Raw genomic sequence first — 9944 nt, 5'->3', positions numbered from 1 at the left:
CTCTATATTGCACAAAAAAATAATTAGATTAGGGTACTCCCAATCTTCCAAGTAATAGTTGAATGACATAGACAACTACAAAATAATCGAATCTCACATCCATCATGGCCAAAAAACACAACCATAATCCAAACATTATATTAAATAATGGTATCTCTACAAATAAATAACGATAATGAACCATTTATTGATATCATGAAAATACATAAAAAGTAAGTAAAGTCGTCTTTTAGCACACACACACACACACACACACATATATATATATATATATATATATATATATATATATATATATATATATATATATATATATAAGGATAGAAATTTCCTCCAAATTGGTTTGAAGGAAATATCCTCCAACCCATTTAAATAGCGTCAAATGTCTATAAACATTTAAAACGCACATTAAATTTAGTCTAAATTAGTAAACTGCTATTAATGATGTTAATAATTTGATATGAGTGGATGTCAGGAGCTTTCAATTTTGGGAAGCAGTCATCTATGCACTTTTTATCAAGAACATGAATTTCAACATCAGTTTCTTTTTGGTGATTATACAAGAATTGCAAGAAATGATGTTAAATACACTCCGTAAAAATTAGGCCTACAAATTGATTATTGTTTTTGCAATGTTGAGTTATGGTTTTGAGGCAATCGTACAATGACTTTTTAACATGACCAAAAAAAGTTTGAGAGGGATGAAGAAGGTGGATGGGACGTGAAGAGGAACTGAGAAAGTGAGGAGTAAGGTCATTCGCTTGCGCTACAAGTACAATCAGGATAATCAACTCGATCATCGGCACTATAAGTTTTCTCAAACGTTTCCTAGCCATCTATTTTCTTTTTTTTTTCTTTTTTTTTTGAAGAAAGATGAATACGTTCTCATTGATAAATTACGAGGATAGAGCAAAATACTCTATCCTAACAATATCAGAGATACACTCAGGAATAGTAAAAAACCACTGATTAGTTACATTATTTTGAATGGCCATCTTCGATAAAGTATGCGCCGCTTTATTTCCGTCTCGACCAATAAACGACACCCGCCAGTGGGAAAACGATTGAAGCTCGGACTTTATATCCTCCAATAGCATTCTGGTTCGGCTCCAGTCATCCTTTGCTAAATTAATCCCATCTACCACAATCTTGGAATCACCTTCAAAATGGATCCTTTGGTAGCCCAGTTCTCTGCAAAAATTAATTGCCATCAAGATTGCCCCCGCTTCTGCCAGTGTCGGATCCAATCTGCCCAGAAAATTTTTGCACTGAGCAGCAACAACCCTCCCCTTCTCATCCCGTAACACTACACCATAACCCAACCTTCCCGTCTCCTTTTCAACAGAGGCATCCCAATTCAGTTTTATCCAACCTGGAGAAGGAGCACTCCACTTCGGACATACACTCAACCGTGGGCTATTACTACACTTGGACTGCAGCAGGTCAGCGTAATTTGCAGCAGCTAGTGTAGCATTCTGCTTCAGTGTATTAGGATTCAAGAAAGGCCCCCCATGCACGACCTCATTATGCCTCAGCCATAAACGTCGACTAATGCCGACAAATTGGATTGCTTCCTCTGTTTTACATTTTTTGAAGATTTCTTTCACGATTGCAAAAAAACTCATACCAGAACTTGAGCTTTTTTGAAATTTGATGCAGCCCACACTCCATACGTCCCTTGCCGAAGGGCATTCCCACAGGATATGCAACACCGTTTCCTCCTCTAAACCACAAATGGGACATAGTGGATCATCAAGTATTCTCCTTCGTTGCAGATTCTTCTTGGTTGGAAGTATGTCATGACAAGCCCGCCACAAGAAATTCTTCTCCACGTTTGGTACCTGCAATCCCCAAATATTCCTCCAAACTGAGCATAACCCCTTGGGAGAAGAACTCTCGGCCAGCCCCTTTGTTTCTATTTCCTTCTGAATATAATAAGCAGAATGTACAGAAAAAATACCATTCTTGGTTCCTCTCCAGATACAAACATCTGCTTTGTTAGAATGACTGATTGGTAAGGAAAAAAATCATCTGCACTTCCTCGTTTGAAAATAAGTTTTCCAGCAGTTGGGTCTTCCACCATCGTGAATCTGCATCAATTAGTTCATTAACCTTGGCTTCTGAGTGCAGCAAAAGGGGTGGAGAAAAAACTTGAAAAGTAGAAGGACAAGGGATCCATCTATCTTTCCAAATTCGAACTGTCTCCCCATTCCCTATCCACCAAATCAAACCCTCCTTCAGTAAATCTTGAGAACTATGAATACTCCGCCATGCAAAAGATGGACGGTGCCCAATAGACGAGTCTAAAAAATTCTGCCCTCGGTAATATTTGGCTTCCAAAATACGGGCGATAAAACTATTGGGCTGATTCCATAGATGCCATGCTTGTTTTGCCAACAAAGCTTTGTTAAAACTTCGTAAATCTCGATATCCCATTCCCCCATCACTCTTAGAAAGCCCCAACCGGCTCCAACTCATCCAATGTATCCTTGACTTGTCTTGGTGCCCCCACCAAAATTGTTGCATTAGAGAATTAATCTCCGAACACAACGTTTTGGGTAAGAGAAATACATTCATACTATATGTTGGTATAGCTTGAATGACTGCCTTAAGCAATATTTCCTTCCCAGCTTGAGATAGAAATTTGAGCTTCCAATCCTGAAGCCTTTTCCACACCTTATCTTTGAGTTTCTTAAAAGCTGCCATGCAAGATTTTCCCACCAACGCCGGTAACCCCAAATAGGTGTCATAGCGTTGTGTCACTGGAATTCTTGCCGCCTCTACAATCTCCTCTCGGGTAGCTAGTGGGGTGTTTTTGCTGAAAAACATCGTCGTTTTATTAGAATTTAGCCGTTGTCCCGAGGCTTCTTCGTACTTTCTTAATAATGACGTCAAAAAATTCCATTGGGGAAGAGTACTCTTGCAAAACAGCAAACTGTCATCCGCAAAGAAAAGATGACTAATTCGCGGCCCAAATTTTGAGGTAGGAACCCCCATGAGAGCACCCTCCGTATTTGCTTTAACCACCAAAGCACTCAGAGCCTCTTCACAAATAATAAACAAATATGGTGAAATAGGATCCCCTTGTCTCAAACCCCTAGATGGAGTAATACGCCCACACGGTTTCCCATTCACCACGACCGAATATTTCATAGTTGTCACACACATCATAATTAAATCAATCCACTGAGGAGCAAATCCCATCCATCTCATCACAGCCTTCAAAAAACACCACTCTACCCAGTCATACGCCTTACTCATATCCAATTTTACGGCCATATATCCTTTCTTCCCTGACAACCTTGTGTGCATAGTGTGTAACGTCTCATAAGCAGCTAATACATTGTCTGTAATTAACCGCCCTGGAATAAAAGCACTATGTGTGTGTGAAATAATGTCAGGCAAAATCTTTTTCAACCGGTTAGCTAGGACCTTCGAAATTAATTTGTACAAAACATTGCACAAACTAATTGGCCTAAATTCTGTAACACAGGATGGGTTTTTCACCTTAGGAATAAGAGCTATATTGGTCATATTCAAACGAGATGGCATAACACCCGAATTGAGCACCCCAAGAATAGCCCGACAAACCTCATTACCCATTACCTCCCAATGGGTCTGAAAAAATCCAGCAGTAAAACCGTCGGGTCCCGGGGCCTTTAAGGACGCCATTTGTTTAAGTGCCAAATTAACTTCCGCTTCCGTGAAAGGTAGCAGCAAATTTATATTCATCTCTGCAGTAACTTTTGTATTTATAGGCTGAATACACTCCTCCATATCTCCTACAGGTCCCGCAGAAAATAAGTTAGCAAAATAATTCACAAAAGCTACCTGAATAGTCTCCGGAGAATCCCATGTACCACCCGACTCATCTCTGATTTTAGAAATCAGATTTGTTTTACGTCGTTGGTTTGCGCATGCGTGGTAATATTTTGTATTTCGATCCCCTTTCATAAGCCAATCCGCCTTTGCTCGTTGTTTCCACTTTACATCCTCTTGATCCAATAAAGATTCAAGGTCTTGTTGAATTTTTTTAAGCTCCCTTGCAGCCCATAAAGTCTCACAGCCCTGTACCTCATTTAGTTTTTGCTGCAAAGTCTTAATAGCAGCTGATGTCGAGCCCTGGACTCTCCCTCTCCATCTGGAAATACTAGCTTGACAGCGAGAGAGTTTCTCCCCCAGCTGTAGCCAAGTGTCTCCTTCTTCCGATAAATTGTTCCAGGCTTCTAAAAAAACTTCCTGATACCCCGGCACATGAATCCAGCAGGCTTCAAAACGGAAGTTCCTCCTCTTCAGTTGCTATTTATGCTGCCCCAGTAATTGTAATACCATAACTGCATGATCCGAGCTAGTCATCACCTCAACCACAATTTCAGCTTCGGGAAAAATGTCTCTCCACCCCAAATTGGCCAAACCGCGATCCAATCTCTCCTTTATCAGATTCCGGCCTTCCTGGCAGTTTGTCCATGTGTATTTTGTCCCTCTAAACCCCAAATCCGTAAGTTCGCAAAATTCCAATGCCGATTGGAAACTACGCAATTGGGTATTTGACTTCTCTCCTCCTCCCCATTTTTCCGACATAGACACCACTTCATTAAAATCTCCCAGACATAGCCATGGGTCCGGAGATAGACTAGCCAAATGACGTAGTAAATCCCAGGCCTCACAATGTTTGTTAATATCCGGGTGACCGTAGAAGCCCGTAAACTTCCATTGTGTATTTGAAATGGGGTCCTTCAAAATACCATTGATATGTCGACGACTATAATTTTATATGTCGACCATAATCTCCTCACTCCATAGCATAGCCAAACCACCACTTTTATTGACACAATCCACTGCAACTAAATTTTTGAAACCCAATTTACATCGAATAATTTCCATTTTCGTTTTTTGTACTTAGGTTTCCATTAGGAAAACCAAAAAGGGACACTTCTCCTTTACCAAAAGGCATAGGTCTCGAACTGTCCAAAGGTTCCAAAGCCCTCGGCAGTTCCAACTTATAATCCTCATTGCGGTCGGCGAGGCTGTTCAACAGCCTCCGCCATCCCTGAACCATTGTTGAAATTTTCCAAACCTCCATTACAGCCAAATTCTCCAGACTCCACCAAAGCAGTATCTCTCTGGGAGGTATGCTTTTTCCGCTTTTCCTCTGTCTGCCCAGAAAAGGTCTCTACCAGCTTATCAAAAGCTCCACGTTCTCTCTTCTTTGTGTGTGGCCTTTCTGGGTTATCTACTTCATGTGGCTGAGTCCCCTTCATGGACCTTGCCACTTAAAAAATAAATGGGCCCATGTATCCGGTTGGGCTTTTTGAAAAAAAATCTTGGTCTAGATGAGTCTCCTTTTGGCGCTCAGTGACGTGATCAGTCTTTCCTCTTTTATCTCCATTCATCGTTGTTTCGCCCTTGTGATTATTATCACGCCTACTTTCCTTGTGAGAAGACCGTGGAGCCTTCACCCAAGAATCTGATTTGCCAAGATTTTCTCCTGTATTATAAGTTGCAAAAATCGTTTCTGAATCTTCTTTTGGAAAACCATAATCTCCATGATTTCCACAAATCTTCTCATTATCAAATCCATAACTCCTTCCCTGATTGTCGCTAGAATAGCTGCTTTGCCCAAAATGAGCTTTTGATTTTCCGTTGGCCGGAGATTCGCCGTCAGCAACTCTCTTTCCGCCGGATTCGTTGAAATTTTCCTCCGCCACCTTTGAAGGGCCAAGACCCTTTTTTGCTAGAAACCGACCATTATTCCGCTCAGCTCTCCTAGTAGGTGAAGGTGCTCTCATCCACTGCCCATATTGATTAGGCTCTTGCTGCCGGAAATTACTTCTCCGAGGGCACCCCATTCTACCATGGCAAATTGCCCCGCATTGGTAGCAAAATTTAGGTAAACGCTCATATTGAAATTTTATCAAATGAACGTTTCCCTCAATGTTAATCTTCCTACCGCGCTGAAGGGGTTTTTTTAAATCCAGTAGAATTTTGACTCGGAGAAATTCCCCCTATCCCATACCCCGTGCATTGGTATCCACCGCCTCTACCACCCCCATGGAGGCTCCAATTTTTTGACCAATCTCCCTCCCCATACAAGCTAAAGGTAGATTGATCATCCTCACCCGGAAAGCAGCCTTGTCGAAAGTGAATTGTGATGGCGATTTTGTTCCATCAAAATCCTCAAGTAACAAAAGGTATCCTTCGAACACCCACGGCCTCCCCTCCATCACCCTTACTTTATCCCTTGGATCACCGAACTCAATCAAGAACCGATTCTCCCCAAGGATTTTGAAAGTAAAACTGTCCGATAGCTTCCACCATTGCATAAGAGATGCCCGAATCGTCTCTCTGCTAATCATCTGGTCCGCCACCAATTTTGCTAACACACAAGCCTTCCCAAAATTTTCCCCTTCAAACAGCTCCTCTCTCTGAAAAGATAATTCCACGTCCTCATCCTCCGTCAAAGCAAAGTTCTCCCACAGATTAGCGAGATCGTCCGCCATACAGAATGAAAGAAAAAAATCACGACTCTATGCTTTCACAGGCAAAACCTAGAAAATCAATACCTTCTCATCTAGGGTGTCTAGAGAGAAAACTCAATTTTGTCTCTAGGTGTTTTAGTTGGGTCTAAATCGTTTTCAAGCTATATCTATTTTCTTTTACTCTAAAAGATTTCTTATTTGTACATTAAATACATAAAACATTTATTGGGAATAAACATCTAGTCATCATTGCTATTTATTGGTATTAATTATTAAACCTCTAGTCATTATCATTATTGAATAGCTTGATTCCATTGAAATAAAAATATTTTTATCTTGTTTATTGGTTTATTCATAAAAAAGGCTTCCTATTTAAAGATTGTGGCTTTTGAAAATATGATAACATTCTAAATAACTAACGTTTGATCCAAGTTATGTCTTTTGACTAGGGACATTAGATTATACAAAAGTTACACAATTAATATGCCATTATTGAAAAGTGAACTCGTAAAAGTGCAAATCTAAAAAGAACACGTTGAATATACACGTTTGAGCATGGAAAAGTTAAATCTCACATCGAAAATATGTTACATGAGTAAGTGGTTAATATAGTATAGTTGGCCTAAAGCCATATATATATAAACTTTTTAGTTAAGTGGTGTTTCAATATGTTATATTATTGTTAGGGTGTATGCCCTAAAAGCAAATTTCATTTGTGGAGTGGACCTGGGGCAAGCCCGCTAAACCAAGCCCAAAACCGACGGTATTCGACCCACAAGGTAAGGCACAGAGCCACGCAAACCAGCCCTCGATTGAATGAAGTAAGGACTAGACTTAGTATCTTTTCGAGCTAGGCAAATTCCGCAGAGGTAGGCTCAAGCATTCTTCCAAAAGCAACCCCGGCATCGTATCTCTCCCCAATTAGGCAAATTCTACAGAGTAATAAGAAAAAAAATAATGATGCTTCTATGAGCTTTGAGTATGGAGTAATGTTACATAAACTCCCATTCTTATATTCTCACTTTCACACTCTTGACATAATTTTTAAAATTATTATTAGATTAAACTTCAATGATAATTCATTACAAATCTAATAGTGATTTTAAAAATCATTTCAAGAAGTGAAAGTGTATGTAGCATTACTTTTGAGTATGTGCATGCATTAGTGTGTGTGAGAATGCACGTGTGATACATAGAACTTCCCAACTCCCGCCATCCCCCACCTCTAAAACAATTATTAAAAATATATTTTTTAATCTTTAAATTTGTAAAAAAATTAAGAGTAAAGTCCACATACCCCCTTCAAACTACCACCCAATTGACAATGTTCCCCTTAAACTTTCATTTGTGATAATGTCTCCCTCAAACTACCAGTCAATTGTCAATGCACCCCAATGACAAAAATACTCTTAATAATTTTTTTTTTTAAAACAAAAAAAGAAAGAAAGAAAAGAAATTGAAGCTCAAGGACGATGGCTACTTCGACAAACTCCTCCTCAAGATCATTCATAGTTTGCTACACTTCTCTCTTTCCTGGGGATTTCAATTTCGATTTTTGCAATTTGGTTTGTCGATTTTGAAAGCAAAAAGAAAACAAAAATCGCATTTGGTATAGTGCTTAAAGATTTGTCTGAATTGCCAATTGCTTGTCTAGTTAAAGCAATCTGTTCATTAATTAGTGTGATCGAACTCAATTTTCTTGCAATTCTGTCGTTCAATCTGTTGAATTCATGAAGCATTAAAACGTTGTTTTTTTTTTTTTTTAGTCGAACTCAATTTTCTTGCAATTCAGTCGTTCAATTTGTTGAATTCATGAAGAAGCATTAAAACGTTGTTTTTTTTTTTTTTTTTTTTTTTATGAATTGGACTATGCTATAAATTTTGGCAGATTATGACGAAATTTTCCTTATTCTCATTGAAGGATATAATTACATCTTGAGTTTCGTTAATTTCTCATGGTTGTTTACCGAATTTCAAAGCCAAATACATGAAAATTTGTGAGATTTTCTTGATTCAAAACCATTTCGCCGAATGGGGGTGATTCGTTTAAAGAAAAAAAAACAAACAAAAACAAAATAGTTTTTATTTTATTTTTTCAAATTTATAATGATATTTTTGTCTTATTACAAATATTTTAAGGTCATTTTTGTCTTTATACTGGCTTTGGGAGGTAAAATGACAATTGATTGGTAGTTTGAGGGGGATATTGTCCCAATTGAAAGTTTGGGGGGAAAGGAGGGGGACATTGTCAATTGGGTGGTAGTTTGAAGGGAGTATGTGAACTTTTCCCAAAAATTAATAATAATTTAGGTCCTTTTTATTTTTATTTTTTTTCTTATTTTAGCCCATGAAATTATTTTTATATAGTCTGGCTCCCTTAAAATTAAACTTTTAGTTCTGTCACTGAGCAGTGGTGCCGCCGTTCCTTCTTCCTCAGTCCACTTTGCCCTGCCTGGTCACCCTCTTTGGCCGCTTTCCACTCCCTGCAGTCGCGTCGTTCTTAGTTCTACAATGGTTCTTAACTCTGGTTTTTTCCAAGCCAGATATGTCGGCCTTCGTTCCTCCTTAACTTTGAGGCTTTACACCAGGGTCTTCCCCAGCCTCCCAGCTTTTTGTCAATGCCATCACCGCCTTGTTCCAGCCCCCATGCACCACCACATGTCCTTCGAGCTGTTGCCAGAAGTTCTCCTGCTTGTTTCCATCCACCTTGTCTTCTGTTCAAGCTATTGCTCATTAGACTTTTTTATTGCTTTCGTTATTTTCCATGTATTTTTATTTTCCTTGTGATTTGTCGCTCTTTTTGTATTTTCCTACTTGTTTGTTTTGTGGGTTGCTGTCTCCTAGCTTTTTGGCTATTTGATCTTACAACGGAGACTTTTGTAACCGAAATTGTGTTGGTTCCCCTCTTTCCTACAGTTTTTACATCGGACTACTACAATGCATTTTCGCTTCAACCTCTTTCTGATGGTTGTTACTGGTTTCAAGTGGAGGTTCAAATAGGTTTATTTTCATCTGTGCCCATTTTGCTTTTGTAACCGCTTTGAGCAGTCCATTGAGAGGACGGTGTCACTTGTTTGATTAATTTCTTACCTTTTGTAATTATTTTCACACTATTTTAGTTTGTTTTGAGTATGTTGTTGAAGAGCCCCTTCCATTTTCATTTTTAAGATCACCCACTTCTTCTTTTTTTTTCGAATTAGGAGTGGGATTCTTGATCCTTCCCTCTAGCTCTCTCATTATTTAATTAGGAAAAAAAAAAAGAAAAAGAGAACGTGGCATGCAAGTTTTTGAGGTGCGAGTGAGGGAACTTCCTGGGAGCAGTGACTAGTGAGAGTTGAGGCCTTAATGCTTAGTTGGACCACTCAATCTAAACCCAAATTAAATTTACAAGAGCCAGAGACCCGTCCAATGAGGAGAAGGGGATTCATCCAATTTTCAAAGAAAATAAAAGGCGGTCCAGCCGTT

At 39.1% G+C, this 9944-nt stretch overlaps 1 protein-coding gene across 1 annotated transcript; it reads right to left on the bottom strand.

Annotated features, from left to right (window-relative positions):
- Positions 1 to 896: 896 nt before the first annotated feature.
- Positions 897 to 4581, bottom strand: LOC148584637 (uncharacterized). The gene is made up of 3 exons (XM_088518551.1): positions 4330 to 4581; positions 2038 to 4239; positions 897 to 1925 (listed from the first exon to the last, which is right to left on the bottom strand). Exons 1-3 carry the CDS (start codon positions 4579 to 4581, stop codon positions 897 to 899), a joined length of 3483 nt encoding a protein of 1160 aa, XP_088374677.1.
- Positions 4582 to 9944: the final 5363 nt, after the last annotated feature.

Source organism: Corylus avellana, chromosome 7 (assembly GCF_965113065.1).
Source record: "Corylus avellana chromosome 7, dhCorAvel1.hap1.2, whole genome shotgun sequence".
Lineage (NCBI taxonomy): Eukaryota > Viridiplantae > Streptophyta > Magnoliopsida > Fagales > Betulaceae > Corylus > Corylus avellana.
This window is presented reverse-complemented; position numbering and strand designations above follow the sequence as displayed.